The sequence below is a fragment of the Lycorma delicatula genome, chromosome 10, assembly GCF_047948215.1.
Source record: "Lycorma delicatula isolate Av1 chromosome 10, ASM4794821v1, whole genome shotgun sequence".
In the NCBI taxonomy this organism is placed as follows: Eukaryota; Metazoa; Arthropoda; class Insecta; order Hemiptera; family Fulgoridae; genus Lycorma; species Lycorma delicatula.
In genome coordinates this window covers 20,565,099-20,592,000 of record NC_134464.1, presented here as the reverse complement: position 1 = coordinate 20,592,000, position 26,902 = coordinate 20,565,099, and the positions used below count along the sequence as shown (strand labels likewise).

At 32.0% G+C, this 26,902-nt stretch overlaps 1 protein-coding gene across 2 annotated transcripts; it reads right to left on the bottom strand.

Annotated features, from left to right (window-relative positions):
- Window positions 1–369: 369 nt before the first annotated feature.
- Window positions 370–24,486, bottom strand: LOC142331442 (abnormal spindle-like microcephaly-associated protein homolog). Of its 2 annotated transcripts, none has more exons than XM_075377357.1 (4): window positions 24,116–24,483; window positions 12,891–12,962; window positions 7,375–7,727; window positions 370–843 (listed from the first exon to the last, which is right to left on the bottom strand). In XM_075377357.1, exons 2-4 carry the CDS (start codon window positions 12,918–12,920, stop codon window positions 840–842), a joined length of 387 nt encoding a protein of 128 aa, XP_075233472.1. In that variant the 5' UTR covers window positions 12,921–12,962; window positions 24,116–24,483; the 3' UTR covers window positions 370–839. The 2 variants fall into 2 exon arrangements, with proteins under 2 accessions (XP_075233472.1, XP_075233473.1); XM_075377358.1 differs by lacking the exon at window positions 370–843 and adding an exon at window positions 5,430–5,538 and having other exon boundaries at window positions 24,116–24,486.
- Between the last annotated feature and the right edge of the window lie 2,416 nt (window positions 24,487–26,902).

The following is a 26,902-nucleotide window of genomic DNA, read 5'->3' as shown; positions in this document are numbered from 1 at the left end:
TGTCACATATCATTAATTCAGATGCAGGAAGAAAGTACATAAATAGTTTTACACAGCAGCATACAAAGAAGTTTCTTTAAATTTTTCATACAGTATTACTGAAAAAACATCAATTTCATGTGTACCACCTCCAATGCAGATACCAAAATTATAAAATCATGCTGTGTAGAAAATCAGTAACTAATTCTGTGTATGATTTTTATAAATTATGTTAATTTTAACTCTATACAGAAACTATATGTATAAACTATCAGAGCAAGTAGATATTAATGAGTATATATCTAAATAGAATGAAAAATTTTACTAAAGAATAAAAGAACTGAAATTTACAATTAAATTGTTAAAAATATTTTATTATGCCAGCTGTAATTATATTTATTAAACATATAAAATTATACCTTTACAAAAATAAAATTAAAAACAAAATTAAGTTTAATGAACAAATATAATGATAGAACTCTTATATTATAAAAAACTTAAAAATATAAATTTTAATTAAAATATGGCATTTAATTAATAATTTTTTTTAATTTTATTTTTTTAAACTAGTATACCAAAACACATTATTTAAAAAATATTTTATATTTTAAGTTATTTAATTAAAACTGAAATTTAAAAATAAAATTCTAGTTTTGTTAACTTCTTCAATAATGTTTGCCACGCAAAATAAGGATCAATAAAAGTCTTGAGTCCAAGCTTTGATTTATCAAGTCCCCAGTTTGGAATCCTAGATGGAAGTTTTCCTAATGTACTTCCAGTCTTTCTTTTGAATTTTTTACTATTTATCAGCTCTTTAGATATTGTTTTTACAGCATACTTTAAATTTGGTGCCTCCAAGATTACCTAAGCAAAAGTAATACAATAAAAAATGATTAAAAAACACCATAAATAATCATCAAAACATTCATCAAATTTATTTAAAAGATTTGATAAATGTTGCTCCTGGGTAAGACAGTTTCAATTAGTTTGATGCAGTCAGTCAAAAAATGTGATATAAATCAAGGATTGTGAACAATGCATTAATATGAAATTTTGTTTCACATTTTTGTAAAAAAACATGAAGACAAGGAGTAATCACAATGTCTTTCAATATAATAAATCCAAGAGAAATTTTAGTGAAACTGAGCATCAAGAGAGCTTATTATAGGATTTAAGAAACCTGAAAAATGGGTAAACCAGTTTCATCTTCCATTATAACAAAATTCCATGTCATACATCACGGTGTGGCAATTCTCCAGAATCAATGATCATAAAAGTTAGTTTTTAATCGATTCAGGACATCAAGTCAGCCATGGCAGGGCAACTAAGGACACTCCCAAAAGAGTACTTCCAACACTTCACATAATTAAAAGCTGTTCCTTTAATTATAATCAGAACCACTGAAGGCTGCATTCCAAATATTTCTTTATATAGTTTATGGTGGTAGTATTGCCCCAGCTTAAGTAAGTCATCACATTCGCATTAAATGGTACAAGTAGTAATATGGGTTTCTATAAAAATGTTATATTTAAAAATTCAGCTCCATAAATGCAGAATTTTACAAAGAATAATTTACTGAGGAAGTGTCAACAAGTAATTTTAAAGTTTTATCTAATCTAGATTTCTTGAATAAATGGGTTTATGTTTTAATTTCAACAGAAAGTAACTTTCGATTCATTATTAAAGACACCGATTGATAAAAAACAATTTACCATCTTATAGCTACTTTTCTACATAATTTCCATCCAGATTAAGGCATTTATCATATCTGTAAACAAGTTTTTGAATACCATCATCATAAAACTGAAAAGATGTGATCTTGTTTGATTTTATGGAAAGAGGCATGACAGCAATCAATGCTGAAACTGGCTGGAAGATGTTGAAGAAACTGAGAATAGCCATATAAAACAAATGATGCAGCATGCTGAGTTCAGGCATCATTTTTCTTTATGACAACATTCATCTACATACTGCAGTATGCACTCAATGCCAAATCAACAGTTTCAAATGGGATTTAATTAATCAACCTCCATATAGCCCTGATTTGATTCCCAGTGATTATAACCTTTTCCCAAAAATGAAGAAATGATAGCAATGCAGCATTTTGAAAATGACAAGGAACTGATAAACAGAACCATCTGGCTTAATTCACAGGTGGCAGAGTTTTATGATGAGGGTATTCAAAAAATTATTTACAGATATCACAAGTGTCTTAACTTGGACAGAAGTTTTTTAACAAGTTACTTTCTGAATAGCCCTTATACGTAATTAAAAACTAAATAGCTATTCAAATATTATGTAAGCATTTACAGGAAGTGATTTGCACTCTGCTTCTCTTCTCTAACAAGGGCTAAAGATTACATAAGGTAAAAAAGAAAAAGCAAAACTGACCAAAATGTATTGTTAATAAGCATTTAATTAACACTCTTAATAGTATATGTTTTAGAAGTATATGAATATTGTAATGTTCTAAAAAAAGTAAAGAAATGTTACAAGAATAAAGCAGCAATTTTGGTATATTAGTGTAACTTCAAGAAGCCTTCTAACATCTGAACTAGGATGCTTGGTTACCTTAATTTTTTATTAAGGTAACCAAAATGTAATTTGAAACATATTGTTATTAAGTAATATTAATGATCATGTTTTAGATGAATATAAACAAAAACAACAGTTAAATGTAGAAATCAAATTATATATGAATGCAAATCAATAATTATTCACAATACATTTGTGTTTGTGTTATTTTTTCACACAGTTGCAAGATGTCTTAATACTTCTGATATGTCAGACCTACCTGCTGTCAAAATTATAACATTAGCCATGGCCAATCCATTTTCTGTTTGTACCAAAGAAGAACAGCATTCAGTCATTTGTTTTTTTGTGTGGACTGAATGTGTACCATTACGGAAATCTATCCCAGACCTTTAGCACAATTGTCAGTAGTGAGTGGTTCGAAAAACTAAAAAAGGGCTACTCAATGTTATGCATGAAGAAGAAGCCTTTTATGATTACAAACGATAACACTGAGAATATATGTATGTGTCTTGACCACTAGTACGTTGACATTTACACATCATTTGCTACTATTGATGAAGAGGCATTCTAAAAATCAGTCAATGTTTTCTCTATGAAATCACTTACAATAGACTTAACTTTCATGAAGTTTGTACAAGGTGGATCCCAAAATACAAAGGTGAATCAAAAATTATCACAAAGGTAGGTTCAACATGTATATAAATTTTCAACATAGTCACCTCCCTTTGTCAATGTACTTGGTCCAGTAGTCCACAAGCTTGCATAGTCCTTCCAAGAAGAAAGTTTTTGGGTGGTTCTGAAGCCAATTATGCACTGCTACCTTGATGTCTAAGTCTGTGGAAGTCTTATGAAAGTCAGAAAGGAAGCAAGATCTGAGCTGAAGGGAGGGAGGGAGGTATTCAGTGGCTCAAAATTCAACTTTCTGATGGTTTGAACGAGCCGTGTGCTGGTGGACTGTCTTGGTACCCATCACGCACAGACTTTACGGAAGCCGAGCTCGAGTTATCCACAACAATCAACAATCCTCGTTGTAGATCAGTCTTCTTTGAACATCAGTAATGGTGATGTTCAAAGATGATGCTACCTCACCTATTCATCAGAACCATCTCTAGAGCTTGCTGAATATTGTCCATGGAGGAGGTCGACAGGCATCCTCGCTTTGTGAATCACACTTGTCCAGTCACTTTTAAACTTGTCGATCCATAAAAAACCACTTTTACAGTGCCCCAATTACAGCATTCTGTAGATTGTGTATATTTAAGATTAAAGCATATTGATATTAGCAACCAAGCAAGAGGTATCTTTTCCAGTTACTCCAGAAAATTTAAGAAATTATAAGCAATATGGAATCTTGTATTGCTTATAGTTAGTTCACACAGGCAGCTACTGTAACATTGTTCATAACCAGCTGTTCATATAAACTTAATACTTTAGTTTGGAGTTTATCAAACAAGTCTTAATATTTAGTGCAATTTATAATTTGTACTTTCAGAAAATCTGTAGAAAAGTAAAAAAACAAAACGAGATTACTAAAAGGGATTGATTATTTGAACCCCTAGATAATAAAATTTCCTTTGGTGGGTGGACATGTTCATTCATCTTGGCTGATCTTGAACAAACAAAAAAAAAACAGCAAAAACATGTTCAGAGTTTTTAAAATCCCTCTGAGAATATTTCTCTATCCATTGAGAATTTAATTGTTGAGGAACAGCTTCATTAATTCCTTTAATAATAAATAATAAAAAGGACAGCATATTTTTTTTTTATTTATGAATGACCATTGTGGTTTAAGTAATGATGAACCTTTTTATATATACTTCTAGGAAGCCCATCTAAGAGAAAATGAATTTGAAATTAAGAAATATTATTTTCAGCATGATTAACTGGCTATTGTTAAAGTTCATAAAGAAGCAGTTACCTATTTATCCCTTTCATTTTTTGTATTTGTTTAAAAATAAGAAGATAACATGTGCTGATTTTGTCATGTGTGAGATAGCCACTTCTGAAAAGGTCTAAAGTATAAATTGTATAACAGTACTATTATTTATCCAAAATACATTGTAATCTTTCATTATGTGATGGTAATTATAAATTTTATCTCCAATGGTACTAGGATAATAATTTTACAAAAATACTGTCATATAGATGTTGACTAACTGACTTTTCTGTTGATATTTATACACATAAAAATTACCGTTGCAACAATTAAATCACAAGATAGATTATATTATTACATTAATACAAGAATAGAAAAACTTTCTAATCTTAAATGTATTATAATTAAAGAATAATACTGATGATCTAACTAGGAAAAAATATTTTGAAGAAATAATTTTATATAAAAACTTAAAAGGTTGCTGTAGAACCAACACAATTTAAGAGTAAACGCTAGAAAGAAACATCAATGATGTTGCTTATAATTTCTTAAATTTTCTGGAATAACCTCTTGCTTGGTTGCTAATATCAATATGCTTTATTCTTAAATATACGCAATCTACAGAATGCTGTAATTAGGGCACTGCTTTTTTGCATTACACTCAACACCACCTTGTCCCAATCCAATGGATCATGCATATATTTGTTATTTTGTGCTATTAATTTTCTTATGCCCAAATCACTGGAATTCATGTGGATTAAATTATTTACATATGAAATAACTATATTTTATAAATAACATCTGAGAGCATATAAGATGATTCATTTTTTTGCATTATTGTTTTTACTAAAAGCAATCTCTGCATTCTAACTTTTACCACAGCTCTAACAGAAATTTAACAAAGCTCTTACAAGAGAGCTCAGTAAAATAAAGGGCTGAAGGTGTAAGCTGCAAATCAAGTATGATAACACACCACAACTGAAATAAAATTATATACAAAAGAAAATATCAGTAACCTTCAGTCTTTCTAGACAATGTGACCATAACCAAAGCAGTGTTAGGCAGCTGCAAAACACAGGTACACTTGATTTGTAGAAATGAAGGCAGTTGGACAGCATGAGCTCACAACCATCATTTGCAACAGTTATCTGAAAAACAAAATTTTTGTATATAATTGATTGCTATTGTAAAATAAAAGTATCTTAAAAATCATCTGCTCAAAGATTCAAATAATAATCAGGAAAAAATAAAATGTCTAATTTTTTAAAAAGTTTCAGATTTTATTTTATTTTTTAAAAATTAATATAATTAAGTGTATGAAATGAGATTAAAAAATTCTAAATCCTAGTGAGGAACTGAATCAGCTCTGAATTCATATTAAGAAAGTATTTCTAACATTTATCTTGAAATATTTTTATAGCACAAAGATATATTACAAATAATATTCCAAAAAATCCTTATTGAAATAAATAATATTACTATTAGTAATAAGTTTCACTAATAACATAAATGTTGATATTAAATAAGCTTTAACTGTATGCCTAACAAAATTTCTAACTGCAGGCTTAATTCTAAATTACCAACTATACTTTTTATAATTTACTTTTTCAATAACAGGTTTCTAAACATCATACGTTTCTTTCATATAATTTCCACAACATATCTGTACAGAAGGATATTTATTACTGTTTGAAATAGAACTGCTTTTAAATTATACTTGGAGGAATCAATGAAAAAGCACCACTCCTTAGATTCATGACTCACCATAATTGTAACATAAGCTCATCAATATTTAAACAGTAAAACAAAGTAATTTTCTTCAACAAAGTATTTAAAAAAAAATTTGTTGGCTTTGGTAGCCCGAGATTTTTATAATCTTTTTAAGTAAATTCCAATCTTGTAAATCTTAAGCCTAAAAACTCAGCTTGATTTTTTGATAACATTAAATCTCTAGCAGTCATTTAGCACAAGACGTGGCTCACGGAATTGTAAGTCAAAGTTTGAATATGATTTCTTCCATAATGTCTGCTCTTTCATAATTATTTTCACAAAACAAGAGTTCAGGAGGAATCTTGGGAACTGAAATGGATTCACTGTGAAATACAGGTCTGAGTATAGGTGGCAAAGAAGGATAGAGTACTACAATGTGTTTGAACTTCTTAGAAATTCCAGACACATTAGTTGAACACAAATAACAATAGGTTAAGTGATCATTGGTTTAGACCAAATCATAGGGACACCAAACGGCAAGACTTTTCATTTCTCTTTTAACAATCTTCTTAGGGTGACTACATATTAACAGTTACTATATATTACATGAAGACCGCATGTCTTATCCTCAACATCAATTTTACAAAGTGCATAAGAGATTTTAATTAAAATTGTAATGTTTTTCTTATGTGATTTTACATTGACCTACTGCAAATGTAAAATCTGTTCGAATCACACACACTTACAAAGCATTATGAAACTTCAACTGTTCACTTATAGTTATCACACAAACTGAAAAGGTAACTGTAAACTTTTTAAAACTATTAAAAGCAGTAAGCTAAGAAAGCCAACAAGCTTTGACTTATATAGACATGATGAATGTTGTTCATGTATGCCCAATAAAGAGGTATATCATGACATGTGATGTTTGTGTTGCAACTTCAGTTATTGTTTCATGGTTAACAACTGATTATAATACAGTTAAATATAATGTAACCATATAAAATAAAAAACTTATGTGTACATGCATCATACAATATCAAAAATTTTTAATTTTATAATTTTTCAAAAACATAGGGCGATGGAACAATTCTGACTCTATTCATTTTTAGCATTAAAAACAGATTGGTTTCAAGTCTCACATGTTAAGAAACAAAAATTGTGTTTATTAGTGTTATTAGATCTACTATAATACTTTATAGATATAAAAACAATTAATAATTTACTGTAATGATATTTTAAAATTTACAAAAATATTATTTAGGTAAACTTACCTGCCATAAATATCTGATGTCTCATTATGTTTGGTCAGATTAACTAGTACTATAACTATCAAATGTCTTGCCTGTTGATCTCCAACATTGCGATTCAACTTGTACATCAATTCATACAGCTGTTGTACCACTTCTTCTTGTACAAGATCAAAAGAAAGCTGAGGTGATGCAGTTGTTATAATGTCTAGCATTCTAAGATTTTTTAATAACAATTGAAGGTTATTGGCTTTTTTCATCTTTTCAATTAAGTTAATTTTGATATCTGCTAAAGTGTTTCCAGGCATTAGAACTAGTAAACTCATGTTTCTTTTAGTGCCTAATTTTTTTCTTACACAGTATCCTCTCCAAAATGCCTACAAACACCACATGATTTAAATTCATTAGTTTTTAATAAATGAATTGAAAAATGTAGTTTTTAAATTTGGCAAAGCAATATCAAGGATATTTTGAAGATTGTTGACTGCTATAACAAATGATTCAGTGTTAGTACCATACATAATTGCAAACACAATTATTTAGTGGAGGCAAATGCATTTTTAATAAATAAATGTCTAACTGCAATACTAAGATAAACTTTGTATTACAATGCAATTCATATTTAAATATTATACCCTTAAATTTTTATTAATTTTCTTGATGAAAGCCAAATTCATTTCTCTATCACATGTGTTAAATTTCACTCTTCATTGATCTTTCAAATATACTTTTAAGATTTAGTTGTGTTAATTAAACTTATTTTTTAAATTGGCAGATTGAAATCCTAAAATGTGTGGAGTAAGCAGATACAAAATCAACCAACCACTCGTGGGAGAAAAATGAAAAGAGTGGTATAGTACTGCCCTGCCAACTTTTATTTTACATACATATAACCCAAGTCAATCACTCTTAACATTTTCCCTGCTGAATACCATTTTATTGTGTTAATAACCAACTGAGGTCAATCACCACTTCCTTGTCTGCTAACTCCTTTCACTATTAGTCACTGTTCTATTGTGTTTATAGAGTACAACAAAAAGTTTACATTTGTGCTCTTTCACAGCGAGTAAAACTAAATACAAGGTAGTTAGTTAATTGGAAATTAAGCTGCAAGGATAAAGTGTGATGTTTGCATCCAAGAATGAAGGAAGAACTTTTAGAGGATCTAAACCAAAACGTTGAGATGAAAAAGATTTAATGTATTTTATTGTAGAAAAGTGCAAGTTTGGGTTTAGAACTTCCACTGAAATGAGCTATAATAAATAATGCTAACAAAGTAGTAAACAGAAAATATTTGTAATTTTATTAGAAAAAAAATATCCAGCAGATATTTATTAGAGGTTGGTTGCAACTAACAGTCAATTATGTTTAAGATGTACACATATTACACAACAGTTACCTGAAGAATATAAAGATAAGATTGCAACATTTTTTAGACATGTTGACATAAATAAAAACTATTACTTATTTTTAATTCATAAATTGGTAATGCCAATAGTACAAGGTCTGTAAATAAATTAATGAGACTGGTTCAGATAAAACTTTTTATTTACAATCCAATTATACATGGACTCTTATCACCTTTAAAATAGTTCCTTTAGGAAGCCATCCAACACTTCATATGGTTTTCCCACTCTTCATAGCAGTGTTGGAACTCAGAATATCTTTCAGATGGTCAGTTACATTTTTTAAAGTGTGCCACTCATGCTCTGGCATTTCGTTTCTGTGTCTACTCAAATATCAAAGATTCATCACCAGTAATTTTTTCGAAAATCAAGATCAATTTCAATTCCCCTTAGAAAGTGCAGCACACTTCTACCCTGTTGTTTTTCTGTTAGCAGTGAGGTTTTTTGGCACCATTTTTGCACAAATGTTTTTCATGTCCAATTCTTTTGTCAAAATTTGATAGACTATGTTACGGTTCAAATTCAATTGTTCTGTAATCATTCTGACAGTTAATCGCCAGTCGTACTGTATCAAGTCTCTGATTCGCTCAACATTGTCGTCACATTCTGATGTTAACAGTCTTCCAGAGTGTGGATCGTCGCAACTGGTTCCCACCATCTGAAAATGCTTTAAACCACCTAAAAACTTAGGCTCATGACAGAGCGTCATCTCCATACACCCTTTTCAGTTTTGGAAATGTTTCAGTAGCATTTTCACAAAGTTTTAACAAAAAACTTGATTGCATAACGTTGCTCATAATTAGTATCACTTATTTTTGTAATCCACAAGAAAAACTCATTTCACAAAAAGTTTGTTTACGTCTCATGTGGCAACAATAAACTAAAAATATTAATACCAAATATAAATCAGCTGTTCATATAACCATATTTTTACTAGTAACTTTACAGTGTTGCCACTTTGGCTGCCAAAAAAAAAACTAGTCTCATTACTTTATTTACACCTCGCACAAGGTATTTTGAAGGTCATTCTGACAATAAATACAAAAGGGAATATAAAGCTTATTGATGAATGGCAAGATATAAAGAATTATGTTGCACAATAGTATTATGTATAATGATAAATCACAAACAATTTCTCTCTCTATAGTTTGCAAATAGAAAATAATTCCTGAAGTAATTGCAGAGTCTCAAGAAAAGGGATAAATGGACAGAAAGTCAGATTAAACAAAATAAGTAAACATCGAACAATTTTATAAAATTCATATAATATGCTGGTAATAAATATTTTTAGAGGGCATTTAACAAATAACCTGAATAAACTTTTAAATAATAGCAAAAATTTACACCAGGAGGATCAATACCAATATTGCAATCACTGGATGCGGTGTAAATATACATTAAAAAGTTATAAGTGAATTGGATGGCCATGGACAATCATGATTTTATTTCATTAAGAGAAATCAAACAGCTACAAAGTGAATAAATTTGTAACTGGGTCAAAATTGCAAGGGCCCAAAATTAACAATTTAAAATAGTATGGCAACTCAACAATCTAGATGCATCTGAGGATGACTTCAGATTAATTATTTTTGCAAACTTAATCAAAAATAGATCCTTATTTTTAAATATTTCCTCCTAATGATAATTAACAGAAAAAACAAAATTTTTAACAACAATAATTACAATGCCCTACTTATGTATTATTTTTATCACTTAACTTTTAGTAAGTTTTTATTATATAACTTATAAAGTTTCTTTATTTAAACATATGACTAGTTAAAATTATTTTACCAAATGACTGTACACACAATTCACTAAAAGCTTGTAGAGAGTCAGCAGAAACAAAATAAGTAAACATCGTACAATTTTATAAAATTCATATAATATGCTGGTAATAATTATTTTTAGAAGGGCATTTAACAAATACATTAACCAAAAACATTATTCAATCAGTCTCTATAATTGAATAATGATTCTCAAAGACTTGCATTATTATTTTTAAAAATAGTAAGTTGCCTTTAACAGGGTTCACACCGAATTTTAAGATTTGTTTTTCCTAACTCTTTCTGACCAGTTTAATGTAAGTATCCTGACTCTCATAATATTATGTTATTGCCATTTACTCCGCGAAATATAGATATTTCACGTTTTTACAGCCTCCACTATTCCCATAGCTGTCCAACTCATGCCTTTTTTATTATTACAATCTATCGCCGAATGGCTTCGACAACATGTGGCACTTAATAACCTTGTAGTAGCCCTGAAAAGGGCTGTTGTTGTTGTCGATTGGCTTCAATGGCTCGTTGTAACTAATAACCTTATGGTAGCCTTGAGAAGGGCTGTCGAATGGCTTCGACGGCTTGTAATTTATAACCTTGTGGTAGCCCTGAAAAGGGCCATTTTTGCGTTAGTTCTGAGAAGAGCTGTTGGGTTCGGAAACTGGTCTCCAGAGAAGTTGGGAAGTTGCATTTCGTCCATTGAAATAAGACCGGGCTTCCACTCAGCAGCAGTTGGGCCCTCACTACAGCGTGGCCAAATAACGAGCGAGGTAAAATCCCCAGAGCCTTGCAGTGTCAGGTTGGCATCGGTTGTCTTTCGCCGGCACAGCCAAGGCGGTTCTCCCTGAGCGATCCCACGCTGGGCCAGCTCCTGCTGCTGAGTCCACCAGCCAGAGTGATTTAAGCCCAGCAAGCTGGAGCAGGAAGGTACCAGCAGGAGCAGGGAGGGAGCGACTAGCAGCTCCCTTGGTGGGCCGGACAGGCCTGCTGCTTCGGCGTGGATGTTGGCATCCGCCGGGAGGTCCCACGTTGAGGTGGCCAGGGAACTTCTGTCTTCTTCTTGGTCTTCTCCAGGTGGTGGTAGACGATGAATTAAAAATCCACTCTCGTGCATACTCTTTTATTGTAGCCTGAGAGTGGTTAGCCATGATTAATGACATAAGAGCATTTATTTGCTACATGCTGGAATTTTGACACTTTACAACTATCAGGAAACATAATTTTAAAAATTGCATTGATATCTTCACATGAGGTTATTTTTTATAACATTAAGAACCCACATAATTAACCCTTTAGAAAAATCATCTTTATAACAGAAGCAAGTAATTGTGTTGTCATTTTGTGTAAATGAAGTCGAGGATTCAAATGTATCATTTGCTGCTGAAATGCTATTACTCTGACCAGAAGATCCAGGCAAAGAACATACAGCTGTACTACAACCACCGTTCTCACAACTGTTTTAGTCTGCTGAGTTGAAGTACACTGGGAGACAAAAAAGGTTTTCAGTGAAGGCTGGGTATTCCTTATCTTAATTATTTCATTATGCTGCTTTCCTTTAGTGTGCAAAGTCACTGCCTGTTGGCCCATATTGTCTAGTTCAAAATGATTATACGCACACCAAAAAAACATAATATACATTTCTACCTCTTCTCAATCAACTGAATTCTAGGTGTAAGTTTATATCTAACCACTGGTCATTAAACAGTCTTTTTAGATGCCATTTAAAAGCAGTTAATTACCTAAAATACAAAAAATTCATGGTAGCTTTAGAGAAATTCCAAGAAAACAGTTTACAACCTTTAAATTTTTTCAGTGGTAACATTTTGTTAAAATTTCACCAGTGAAAACTTTAACTGCGATTCGGAATGTTCCTCCTTTAATATAAAAGAATAATTACGGAAAGTAAATAAGAACAGGACATATTAATGGCTGCTTGATGCATGTAATTGCAATGTGCTGGGTGATGGGGGTCACCAATTCCTGATACCAGGAAAGTATATCAAATATATTTTGGCATTCTTAAAAAATACTTTAACATAATCTTAATTCAGAAAAAAAATTCAATTCTCTAAAATTTTTTGTAATTTTTCCTGACTTTTCCTGCCTGTGGAAACCATGTTTAATATTTTTCATAGAGTCTGATAATTGCTAAAATGTTTAACAACCAAGCAATTAGACGAAGACCAAGGTATTGTAAGATTGTTATATCCCAAGTAATTATGGTTATCTTACAGACTGTAAAAAATTGTAATATTTTATTTTGGGGAATTTAAGAATTTCAAAAATATACAAACTGTATAGCGATATAAACATCTGATTCTAAACTCACAGTACACAAATATTTTTAAATTAACACCTGTATTTTGGAAGCTGCTGCGTTTTTCATTCTTTCCTTTCTTTGATGTGCCAGCCAACGCCTTACAGCACCCTGTAATATAAAACAAGTAACTACTATACATCAATTATCAATCAATTACATACCCTTCTTTACTAAAAAAAATTACACACTGATGTAATTATATATAATTTAAATCTGAGTACCCAAAGTGGCTCTGTATATAAATATTGAATGAGTTATTTAGTCTGAGATAAGGTATAAAAAAAATAAAATTGTATAAATTTTGAGGATTACAAAGCATAATTTAGATCCTTGCCAGAAACTAAACTTGAGATAAGGTAGTCAAAAGCAAGCATGCTAACTAGTACATCAACTGGCGGCTTAAAACTTTAAAGAAACACAGTAAGAGTTAAACAAAAATTTAACAAATAGTCAAGCAAATATTGCACATTACCTAAAAAGAACACAAAAAATTAAATCTGACCCTTTGTATTACCTCAAATTTACTGCATTCATCTAATCTCTTCGTGATGGCTTACATGAAATAACTATTAAACATCCTAGAAAGGTAAGTTGAATTTTCAACGTTTCTAAGTTAAAATAACTTGAGTTATATTAATCGGAGGTTAGGTCTTATACAGCTAACCCACCGGATTGGTCTAGTGGTTAATGCGTCTTCCCAAATCAGCTGATTTGGAAGTCGAGAGTTACAGCGTTCAAGTCCTAGTAAAGCTAGATATTTTTTCATGGATTTGAATACTAGATCGTGGATACCGGTGTTCTTTGGTAGTTGGGTTTCAATTAACCACACATCTCAGGAATGGTCGAACTGAGAATGTACAAGACTATACTTCATTTACACTCATACATATATCATCCTCATTCATCCTCTGAAGAATTATCTAAAAACGGTAGTTACCGGAGGCTAAACAGGAAAAGAAAGAAAGGTCTTATACAGCTATCTAATATGTTAAAATTTAGTAGTGAAAAATTTTTAAGAGTAATTACGGGAGAGTAAAAAAAAAACATGTAGTGACTTGTTTTTATTGTGTTTTGACTAATAAAACTTATTTACAGTAAAATATATAAAATTATAAAAATATTTTTTTGTTTATTACTTATCTGTAAACAATATAATAGAATCATACTATAATCAAGACAGTCTGTATTATATTACAGCAGTTAACAACAGGATAACGTAGTGAATAAGAGGTTGCTTTATTATATGCATAGTTAAAAAACTGTATTAACACATGAACATAGACATTTCATAAAGTTAGCTTATCCTGTCAAACAATTTTTATAACTAAAATTTTGATGTTTCAATAATATTCAACAAATTCTATTTTTAAAAAACATCAAGTATTATAAATTATAAGAATGGAGCCATATGAAAAACATTATGAAATTTGTTATATCACCAGAATTTATCTAAAATTTGGTTGCCAAAGTTCCTAATAATTCTAAACAGTCTAAATTTTTTGCAGATAGGATCTCATCCATGGAAAAAACAAGAAAAGCTTTTTCTCAGGAAAAAAAATATGGAAAAAATGTTGAATTTGCCTTAATGAATTTTCCACAAATATTTAAAAATACACTAATTATGTAAAAATTGAAATCATGAAGCAAAGGGGAAAATCTTACACAAAATCCTTTTTTTTGTAACTGCAGTAGTTGATTTGTAAAAAAAAAACTATCTTTTGATGAGTGATAGCAAATATATAGTTTCTTCTGTCTAAACGTCAACCTCACCTCCCGTGGTAAATCCTGTTATTCCTGCAAGGCTCTCTGATGACCAACTGTGGACACAACAGTTCTAGTAACTAGTAAGAAAAAATACAATGTTTTTCTTAACTCGCATAACAGTTAAGTGGGGATGGTAAATATCTGGGCCAACTGATGGCAATCAGGGGCTCCAACCATGGTACAAGGGTGAGAGAAAACCAGCAACCTACAACTGAAGATTTAATTATTTTTGGAGCCAAAAGAAGCAACTGGTTCAGATTTCATTGAAGATTTTTAGATTTTGGAATGTATCACTTAAGAGAAAATGGTAGGTTGAAGTGAATCATTCCAACACCGAAACATATATCTTATTAATACTGGGAGTCAATGAGACAAGATGGGAGTAGATTTAATAAACTTGCAGAATGGTGTTATATTTTTGTATTCTGGTCAGCAGGGGGAAGTTGATACTCATATATATGGATAAGATTTTTTGTTGAAACCAGAATGAATTTAATTATGTGAAAGCCTGTTTCTGTTATGGTTGATAGGTTAGGGTCTCTAACCTATCTAAAATTTAAAAATGCTAGAATATTGCATTTTTATATAATAACAGAACTTGCTGAGAGAAAAGGAAGGGTTAATTTTCACAGCAAATTACAGGATGCATACAGAAAGCTTAGAAAACAGACCTAAAAACTGTTACAAAGATCATAATGCAGAGTAGGGATTTCAACATATATAGGTAGACATAGTCTCAGAACATAAATGAAAATGAGGAAACGTTTGCCAAATTTTGCAAAAATCTAGTTATTGAAGGTGATATAACACCTCCAAAAGCAGAGCTATGCGGATTGCTCCAAACCAAAAGATGTAAAATTAGATTGATTATTGGTTTGAACAGAGAATTCTTAAGTTCTCTAATAGATAGTAATAAGGAAAGAAGCTGATATTACAAATTATCACTATCTAATGAGAGCAAAACCTAGACTCAAGCTACATGTAGTGCATAGGAAGTTTCAAACTCAGAATAAGCAATACAAGATGCATAAGAAATATATAAGTATATATCCTTACTGAGAAAACTTTGTTTTTAGATTTAGTAAAAGTTTTAAAATTAAATAAAACTGATAATGTGGAAAATTAGTGGTCAAGGATTTAAGGAGGTGCACAAACAGGCAAGTAAGAAAGTGTTGTGTATCTTAACAGACAAAGGAAAGACTGATGTAATCATAAGAGAAGATTGAATGAAGAAGCATTAAGATAAAAATGATTGTTTATCAAAATATTCAGGAAGACAAAAACTTCAGAAGCAATACAGCTAGTGTGTTCAGAAACTAATGAAAAGCCTGAGGAGGGATCAGAGAGCATGGACTGAGATGCAATAAGGAGAGAGAATGACCTTAGAGAGTTTTATATAACAAGTAATATTTAAGAATACTAAGAATTTATAATAGAATTTCTAATATCTAAGAATTTAGAATAGACAAATTAATTAAAAATAATGAGGCAAATAATGAAATACCTACTGACAGATGGAACAAAAATGTTCAGTCAAGGTGCAAAAAGTAGTTTGGAAGGACTAAAGCTAGTGTGGATAGACTAGGATCCAAGACAGACTGATGAGATTGATGTTAGTGTGATGAATATTGAAATGAGAATTAGAGTGTACCAATGAAAGATTTAAAGGTACCAGATGTAGCTTGAATAGCTTAGAAATTAAGACATTCACAGGGTCAATATCAATGCAGAAGTTCTGATAAGTCTGATTAGTAAAGTATGGCAGAAGGAGAGTATGCCAGAAGATTGGAAAAGAGGCCTACTTTTTAAGACACCAAAGGAGAGGAAATTTGAGTTAGACTGCAGAAATTGGGAATAATCACATTACTACCTATTGTTGATAAGATTACCGTAAAAATAGTATTGTGGAGGTAAAGTGACCAAAAAAACATTTAAGGAGAAGGTTGGTTTAAGAGCAGTATTTTTCAAACTTGGGGTTGCAAAATTAGCCTAAAACTTTAACCGTAAACAATAATGAAATTACTTTTTAAGAAAAAAAATCATTTCTTATAACATTTTATAAGTATTTATAAGTACACATGTAAAGAAAATAAATTAATGAGACAGTTGCATTTGTTTTTCATTTAATATTTTCTCCATACATGGATCTATGTTAGAAACGCAGAAAAGCAAATTGTTTTCAAGTGATAAAAAATAATTTCTATATTTAATTTTTAGTGCCCGTAGAAGAAAAACTTTTTCACAGAGTAAGACATGGTGAAAGGCATAATATTTTCAATGCTTCTGTGGCTAAATTTCCATAATCACTTCAATGAGCAAGCCAAAATGTATCTAAATCATCTGATATGAATTGTAGTTGTAATGTTTTAACAAAAGACATTTTGATGAGCGGGTTGCAAATCTCAACTAGTAATGTAGCAGCTGCAACAAGATTTTCACTAAATGAATTCAGTACCCATCTCTTTGAGAAATCATTTTTATCTTCCAGGAAATACTCTGCCCACTGAATTTTTAGTTCAAGTAAATGTATCTTCATGCTATCCAAATTTTTCTCAATATAATCGGAAGTGAGTGGAAACATAAAAATTTTTGCTTGGGGCTACAGTGAATAATCCAGATATCATGCTTCTTAATGATAGCATGAACTTTGTCTGTCATTAATAAAATGGTTTTATCACACCACTGTAAATTCAGATTCAAGTTTAAATGCATAAATACATCAGCTAAGTAAGCCAACAACATATACTCATTCTATAAAAACATTGAGAATGACATTTGTTTATCCTGGAAAAATATCATTAATTTTTCTTGCAATTTTAATAACTGGGTTAACACTTTCCCCAGTGATAACCATCTGACTTCTATATGGAAAAGAGGATTTTTTTTCTTTTCAACCATTTCATTGCATAGTTTAGAAAACAGTAACAGTTTCTTCTGTAACAGTCAACTTTTAATAAAATTAACCATTTTTATAGCTTTATAAAGAATTTGCTTGAGATTTTTCGGCATATTTTTTATGACAAGAGCATATCTGTGAAGGAAGTAGTGCATCCTTTCTGCCCTTGGTATAAGATGATCTTTTTAATTTTCCTGTCACTTCCTTTGCACCATCACTACATATTGCAACACAATTTGTCCAATCTGTTATTGTTTTTAGTAGCTTCATAAAAAACATAGTCCTGTTGCATGGTATTGATTTGCAGAACATATTTTCTTAGATGATCTGTTCCCATTGCATTCATGCGATACGCAGCCATTGACTGCCATGTCTTGACAGCATGACATCGATTCGCTTTTATAATGTGTTGTTACAAAGCAGAATTTTTTTCTATCTTTTTGCTTCTTCCATGCCTATTAAAACACTCGCAGTATCAATTGCAGCAGGCAATATGAAGTATTCTGCGATTATGTAGGGTTTGGATATTTGCTACTCTTAATGCTATGAGAAGATACTTAAAGTATACTTTTATTAGTACTGTGAATTTTGATGGATTCATGCTTTTATCGAAGAAGTCTTGAAAGCAAACAGCACACGGGCTTTCCATCCAATGAGGTAAAACCATAATTTAAATTACTGCATTGTACAGTCGTGTCTTTTTACCAATCGATTCAATGGATGTAGATGGCTCATTTTGTTTTTTCATAAATTTATCCATTTTGCACAACAATCTAATAGAAAAAAAAATAAACAGTTACACTGTTTGAAAACACAGCTAAAAAATCTAAAACCTCAATTATTATTATTATTATTTTCAATGAAATTATGCTTTTAAAAACTTAAAGGCCTCAGATAGAGATTTAGATAGCTAAATAATTTTAACTTTGTTCCATTGGGTTGTGGATGGGGTATCACAAAATAATATTATTATAATATAATATTATTATAATATTAATAATATTATTATTAAATAATATTTTTTTTTACTTTTTGCAAGTTGTGGAGCTAAAAAGGTTGAGAATCATTACTGACTACAGTGCAGAATGGAGCTCTAGACTGTATAAATTTTTAATATATTTTGAAAGACGTTCTGACTACAGAGAGAATTAATGTGGAACATTATTAGAGTTTGGGTTCCCAATTAAAATTATTAATTTGATTAAGGAAACATGCAGATTATGTGTCCAGTGATGTGTGCTGGACAAATGTCAGCTGAATTTTATTGTGTATGGAATTAGACAGAAATGTGTATTTTCCCACTTGCATTTTTAATGGTGATGGATGAAGTTTTAAGAAAGGTGAGTGACTGAAGAAAGTGAGGAATTGGTTGGGGCTAACATATAGATTGAAAGATTTTAATTTCACTGTTTATGGCTTCTATAGTCATAATAAAATAAAAGCCAAGTAATTTGATTTACAAAGAGAAAGGTAAAGTTTGGTTTAAAGCTCAATGTAAAGAAAACAAATTCTATGCAATTTGAATATTCAAGTTTTAGAGTAATTAAAGTGAATGGTAAAAATATTGAAATGAGACTCACATATCTAGGTAGCACAGTACAGTGCAAAAGTAGTACCAAGAACAGTAATACATATATAAAAAATAAACTAAAGTAGTACTTATACAGTTGTGCGAAGTCTGGAAAGTTTACAACACCTATCATATACAAAGTTTGCACATTTTCAACTCAAATGTTGAACTCTGCTTGTGTAAATTAGACGAGTGCTGGGCATTAGCAAAAACTGTAAAGAGGCTCCAGGTTTTTATTAATAGGAGTCTCTGAAAAAATAAGAGTAAGGTGGACTGAAAAACTGACAACTGATGAGCTGTTAGCTAGTGGTAAAGAAGAAAAGAGAGAGCAAATTAAAAGGCAACTGGATTGGACATACTTTGACAAAGGATCCAAGTGCAATGAAGAAGAGGGTTTTGGACTGTAATCAACAGGATGCAAGAAAGAGATGGAGACCTACTGGAATAACTTAAATAAAAATGATGGAAAGAAAGGCCTTATAATTATGTGAACTATACATTTTTCTTATGTAATAATTTTTAAATGTCGCTGGCACTAAAAAAAAATCATATTCTTTATCTTTAATCTTTAGCAATGAAAAGTGACTTACCACCACTTAAAGTTTATTACTACATAATACTCGGTTGCTCAGGTACTTAACAAATAGATATAGAATTTTTAAGTTTTCCTGAAACATTCAACCATCTTTATTCTTTAATAACCATTCTTTATTCAAATCACATGACCTCACTTAGTATCATATCAAGTAGTTCTTACAACAATGTTTTGTTGATTGCTTGTGCAGGTTTAAAGCAATATTATATTTCATTATAAAAAATGCAACTGAAATTATGTAATAAAGTGAGTTTTACTTTTAGAAAATATGTTTAAAAAGTGATTATGTCAGTAATACCAAACTCAATTTATTTAAAGAAAAATATTGAATATAGGGCAATTTCATTCCAGATTTTTATTAGAGATCTTTTTTAAAATAACATAACCTTATAAAGTATTTAAAATTAAATAAAAATAGTTATAACTTTTCCCATTTATGTGTGCGTTTACAACTTTCCTATTTTCAAGTAACAGTGCATAAAAAATTTGTACCTATGATCTTTAATAATTAAGTACATAATAAATAACAAATTTCCTTTTTAAATTATTTTTCTCTTTATGAAATAAAAAAAATTTTAAAGGCTTACTCTGCTTCAGATACATAGTTCAATAATTGTTTCTATTGAATGATTTATTGCTGGATAATGTGACTAATGAAACCTTGAATCATCTGTGAGTGTGGAAGAAAGTTGCTGCTTTTTACCCTGATTTTTTTATCTGTGGAAATTACAGAGGCATGTCAGGTAATTTGTAGTTCTTTTAGAAATATTCTGGTGCTCCTTGTCTGTTCTGTTGGAATTTGTGTTGGTACTTTTGACTAGAATTTTTAATAGGGTGCTCTTGCTGCCTATTTCCCTGTTTGCGGGAAAAAAGGTGTTCTAAAATTTTTGTTTAAAGGCAGTGAAGAGACCCCAACTCTTAGCTCCTCTTATAGGCCTTTAACAGTTCTGTCAGTTATTGGAAAGGTTTTTGAGGAGGTTTTATATTTTGTATTACTGGTAGATTAATTCTAGAAAGTTGTTAATGGATGATCGGTATGGTTTTCAACTAGGCAGGGACACGAAAGATTCTATTCTTAAGGTTATAAACATTGTTTCATCTAGTGAATCTGATTATGTCTTAGATATCTCTTTGGACATATCAGGTGCTTTTAATAATTTGTGGTGGCCCTCTCCCTATTTCAGTTGCAGAAATGTGATTGTACGCAGAATGAATTGAATGTGCTATATAGTTATTTCAGCAATTGAGATGTTATCTCAGAAGTAGGAAAAACGGTATCTTTGGGTTGTTCGGTGAATAGTGTTTTAGGAACCCTGTTCGGGGTTGTTGAAGTCAATTCTTTAATGCATTTGAGGTTAGCTGGTGGATTCTGTGTTATCATGTATGCACATGATGGGCTTTTGTTGGTTAAAGGAAATTCAAGGAATGAGATTGAATTCAGGACAGCCCAGGTTTGCAAGATACTCCAGTTGTGAAGTTTGCAACATAAGATTGTGTTTAGCCCTGAGAAAACAATGATGCTGTTGCTCAAGGACAGACTAATTATTACACGACAACCTCATGTATCAGTAAGTCATCAAATTAGGTATGTCCCACTGCAGAAGTTACTAGATGTATCTAAGTATGTAGGTGATGAGAATTTTCAATTCAAGGAGCCCTTTCAATATGCTTATAAAAAGGTTTGTTCTGTTTTCTTCGGTGTTCAGAGAGCAGTTCACCCCGATTGGGGGCTTAATTTCAGATCTGTGCATGTTCTGTATAAGGTTTGTCGAAGCTTTGTTGAGAGCCCAGTGTCTTCTGTTGTTATTTGTGATTGATGCCTATAGAACTGTCTCATAGAGGCGGTTCTTGTTATTTCTGTTATTAAGCCCATAGATATCCCTGTGACTGATTTATGATGCCAAGAACTTAGCAAAATCACCTCTTGGTGCATAAAAGAAATAGATGACAAAGGTTTCCATATATGTCAGGTAAGGTGGACTGAATCGAACGATAGTTGTTACATGCATGATATTTTTCCTGATGTGAGAAGTATCAGGTAGTTAGGTGGATTTTCCCCAATCAGCATATTACACAGTTTCTTTCTGGACATGGTTCTTATCGAGATAGGTTGGCCAGATTTGGTATGATTAATTCAGGCTTGTGTCTGGAGAGTGTAGGGCCATTGATGATGTGTGCCATGTCTTATATGTCTGTACCAGGTATGAAGCTGAACATACCAAAGTAGTTAGAAGGTCAATACTGGTTTTGATCTGCAAGTTAATTAGAAGACTGAAAGGAAGTGGAATATAGTTGCTGGCTTCCTTAGATTCTTAACCCTGTGGAGGATGGCTGAGGGGATCTGATGTTGTTACAAATGTATAAGTAGAATAGCAACTTGGTTGGCTAGGGGCCTGCCTGGGTGCTTACTTCGCCAAGATAGGCATTTTAGCATTGAGCCCAGGTTAGCTGAGATATTTGTAGTTAGGATGAGAATGGATGTGTGGAGAACTCTGTGATAAAGCTGCAGTGTGGGAGGGTGTAGACATTGACCTTGTTCCTGAAAGCAGACCAGAGCAGAGAGAAATATGGTTTGTTTTCATTAGAGACTTATTAAATTTGTGAATCTGTTTCTTGATTTTTAAGTAAATCAAGAGGACTTTTGACTGGTTTTCAAAATTGGTACTTCCTCCATGGAAAATCTGATTTCCATCAGATTAATTAAATAGTGACAGCAGTGTTCACAACACAACCAGCCCAAGATTTTTGCAGAATTCTGCCACTATCATATCACAACCAGGCACCTTTATGTTCTTCAAGGAGCAGATGGCCCCTTCAGCCCCCTGCATGGTGAACTCATCATTGAAGACATCTTGACATTTGTCATTCCTACCCTCTACAATTTGTTGCTTTATATATTTCTTCTGCCCTTAATTTCTTTTGACAACTGTATGCTTTGAAAAGTATTTTTTAAGCACTTTTGCAAGTTCCCTCTTCTCAAGGACCTTCTAGCCACAGGGTGCTTACAAGATTCTTAACTACCATCCAAGAAAGATATAAATTTTGAGACTTTGCTGGAGTTGTCTCTATAATCTATAATATTCAGAAACTTGGAAAAGCTTTCCTTTTTTGATGTAATTGTTACTGCTTGTTTCGTTACTGCTGCCTTATGCTTCCACTCAACCACATCCCACACCAATTTAGTAATCTCTGCCTTTCTTCCTGGCTTCCTCTCTTTCATTACTGATTCTTGACAAGGGATTCATCCAGAAGGGGTTATAACTGTAGATCTTACCCATGGATACATGCTGTGCAGACATATTCAGTAAAGGCAGCATATTTTTTGGGCATTGTTAGCAGATGTTGCAATGAAAATAAAAATTGTCTGTGGGTAGCATTTCTTCCAGATCTGTCTTAAATTTTTGCCATTTTGTCTTCTTGAAATTACAGCTACATCTAGTTTCTCTGAGAGGTCCTGTTCCATACCTCCCATCAAGCCATACTTCTGTTGTAACTATCATGCAATGACTACAACCTCCTCCCCCAGTAGTTTTTCTTTCTGCTCTGCTATGGACATCTGTGGGGACCAGAGTTAAATCCAGATTTGTTGTTGATCCATTATAGTGCAAGTACATCTATCCATTATAGTGGCATTATATAGTAGGAGCTATACGCTCCTACCTGTTATCTATCAGACTATATCTGTTGATATAGTCTTGAATTGTCTTGCCTACACCATTAGTGACCTGTTATCCAATTCTGGGAAAATGTGCATTGAAATCACCTACAATTAAAGTTTAATTCTCTACATTTATAAAATTAGTATTCGGCATATTGTTTGGTGGGCTGTACTATCTGTATATTTGAAAATGCAGTTTCTTTACCCACAAATCCAATTTAATCATTTCACAAAAATCAATAACATCCATACTTTTAATAATCATAAATTCATTCACCAATCCTCTTCATACACCAACTAGGATATCACTGGCAACTTGATGAGATTTTGGGAGAAGGTGCATCTGGTAGTTACTAAAGATAAAATATTTTAATTTTTTGTCTGTAATGTTAGCTTCTAGTTTTATAAATACAGGAATGTCTTCCTTCTGTAATGTTTTCTGCAGTTCCGTCTTAAAGCAGTACATTCCACCTGTGTTCCACTGTAATACCTTAAATATATCAAATCCTACGCTATTCATTGTTAATGTAGCCCCCTCCTGGACAGTCAAATTGGGGACTGCTTTATGTCTGGCTTGATTACAATCAAGATCTGCCATCATGACTTAATTAATTAAACCATTTAGCATTACCCAGGGTGGACCACAAGGAGATGACTTACACTACACCATAAAAGGGAAAATGTATTTTATTACATACTATTAACTACAAGGGTCATTTAAATATAAACTGAACGAACATAGCTTTATTAATATTAGATAAAATTATGAATAAATTACCTTATTTTCCACACAGTTTTCTTCGGTAGAAGTACATTTTCTTCACCAGATAGGTAACTTCCAAATTCCCTCATCAGAAAAAGATAGTGGCCCCAACAAGCAATTGTGCACATAATGCTCAACTACGGTATAGTCTTCCCCTAAAGATCCTTTAAGCAAACCAAAAGTTAAGTTTCTTTCACTAGCCAAACTAAAGTTTCCTTCACCAATCCAAACATGTGAAAATCAAACAGGACAAGTCTGGATGAAGTGGGTGTCTAGTGAATTTTAGTGAGTTTATCGTGCCTGAGCTGTTACATGTCGCCATGCATTGTCATGGAAATGGAGGATTTTGCAAATGGTTGCTGGCTTTGTTTGTTGCAATAAGTAGCTCTGACGTCATCCAATTACTGGCTTAATTAATGCCTTATTTTGTGCAGGAAATAAATCGGCAGCAGACCTTTTAAGTCCCAAAACACAGTTATTAGAACTCTTCCAGCTAAGAAGGGTTTCTTGACCTTGATCAGTGCCCCCTACCCATTTTTCCACCCCTCCATACTTGTTATCTTACTTTCTGGGATATAGTGGTAGACCCATTTTTGTCACAGGTCACAGTGTTGTCAAAAAATTCCACTCTTCTTCTTCCTCAAAGCAATTCAGAGGCTGACAGACGTCTTTCCAGACATTTTTTGCCTCAATGAGAAGATGTAGAACCACCTCTTTAGGTGTGGAACAACACTTTATTGTATACAAGAGTGTCTGACAACATTGCATGCATACTCCCAACACTTATACCCACGTCTGATGTAATTTCATCTATGGTTATGCAATAGTCACCTTCCACAAGGTCATGAACAGCCTGAATATTGCTATCATTGTTACTAGTTTACAGACAACATTTGTGACTTCCATTCTCCACTGGATCAAGACCACTTCAAAATTTTTTGGCCCAAGTTTTTGATAGGCAGCATATCCAAACTGTGCCTGGAGTTGAGTAGAAATTTCAGAGGATTTGACGTCATCATTGGTGAGATATCAGATTTGTTGACTTTGTGATAATAATTTGTTTTGCAATAGATGATGGTACCTCCTGCTCAGACATTCTGCTATTGACATGGGAACATGATCTAGAGGCATGGCTGGCCAGTTGCTCCCCTGCAAACATATTCAACTAACTAACTGCCTGCAGTGCAGCACCACATTCACTGCTCAGTCTGCACAGAAAAATTCTGGTTTATATTTGAATGACCCTTATATAAAGATTAGTCTGAAAAAGTAGAAGAATAAAAGAAAAAAATTAAATTATTATGAAAAGAGTGATTAAATAAGAACATGTTTAGTAGTTAATTTCAGCTTTTTTGTCATTGTGTAGATGTAGATTTTTAATCTTTTTTTTTTTGTCTTCAGTCATTTGACTGGTTTGATGCAGTTCTCCAAGATTCCCTATCTAGTGCTAGTCGTTTCATTTCAGTATACCCTCTACATCCTACATCCCTAACAATTTGTTTTACATATTCCAAACGTGGCCTGCCTACACAATTTTTTCCTTCTACCTGTCCTTCCAATATTAAAGCGACTATTCCAGGATGCCTTAGTATGTGACCTATAAGTCTGTCTCTTCTTTTAACTATATTTTTCCAAATGCTTCTTTCTTCATCTATTTGCCGCAATACCTCTTCATTTGTCACTTTTCCACCCATCTGATTTTTAACATTCTCCTATAGCACCACATTTCAAAAGCTTCTAATCTTTTCTTCCAAATACTCTGATTGTCCAAGTTTCACTTCCATATAAAGTGACACTCCAAACATATACTTTCAAAAATCTTTTCCTGACATTTAAATTAATTTTTGATGTAAACAAATTATATTTCTTACTGAAGGCTCGTTTAGCTTGTGCTATTCGGCATTTTATATCACTCCTGCTTCGTCCATCTTTAGTAATTCTACTTCCCAAATAACAAAATTCTTCTACATCCAAAATCTTTTCTCCTCCTATTTTCACATTCAGTGGTCCATCTTTGGTATTTCTACTACATTTCATTACTTTTGTTTTGTTCTTGTTTATTTTCATGCGATAGTTCTTGCGTAGGACTTCATCTATGCCGTTCATTGTTTCTTCTAAATCCTTTTTACTCTCGGCTAGAATTACTATATCATCAGCAAATCGTAGCATCTTTATCTTTTCACCTTGTACTGTTACTCCGAATCTAAATTGTTCCTTAACATCATCAACCGCCAGTTCCATGTAAAGATTAAAAAGTAACGGAGATAGGGAACATACTTGTCGGACTCCCTTTCTTATTACGGCTTCTTTCTTATGTTCTTCAATTGTTACTGTTGCTGTTTGGTTCCTGTACATGTTAGCAATTGTTCTTCTATCTCTGTATTTGAACCCTAATTTTTTTAAAATGCTGAACATTTTATTCCAGTCTACTTTATCGAATGCCTTTTCTAGGTCTATAAACGCCAAGTATGTTGGTTTGTTTTTCTTTAATCTTCCTACTACTATTAATCTGAGGCCTAAAATTGCTTCCCTTGTCCCTATACTTTTCCTGAAACCAAATTGGTCTTCTCCTAACACTTTTTCCACTCTCCTCTCAATTCTTCTGTATAGAATTCTAGTTAAGATTTTTGATGCATGACTAGTTAAACTAATTGTTCTGTATTCTTCACATTTATCTGCCCCTGCTTTCTTTGGTATCATGACTGTAACACTTTTTTTGAAGTCTGACGGAAATTCCCCTTTTTCATAAGTATTACACACCAGTTTGTTTGTTTAGATTTTTAATCTAAACATTTTTAATTA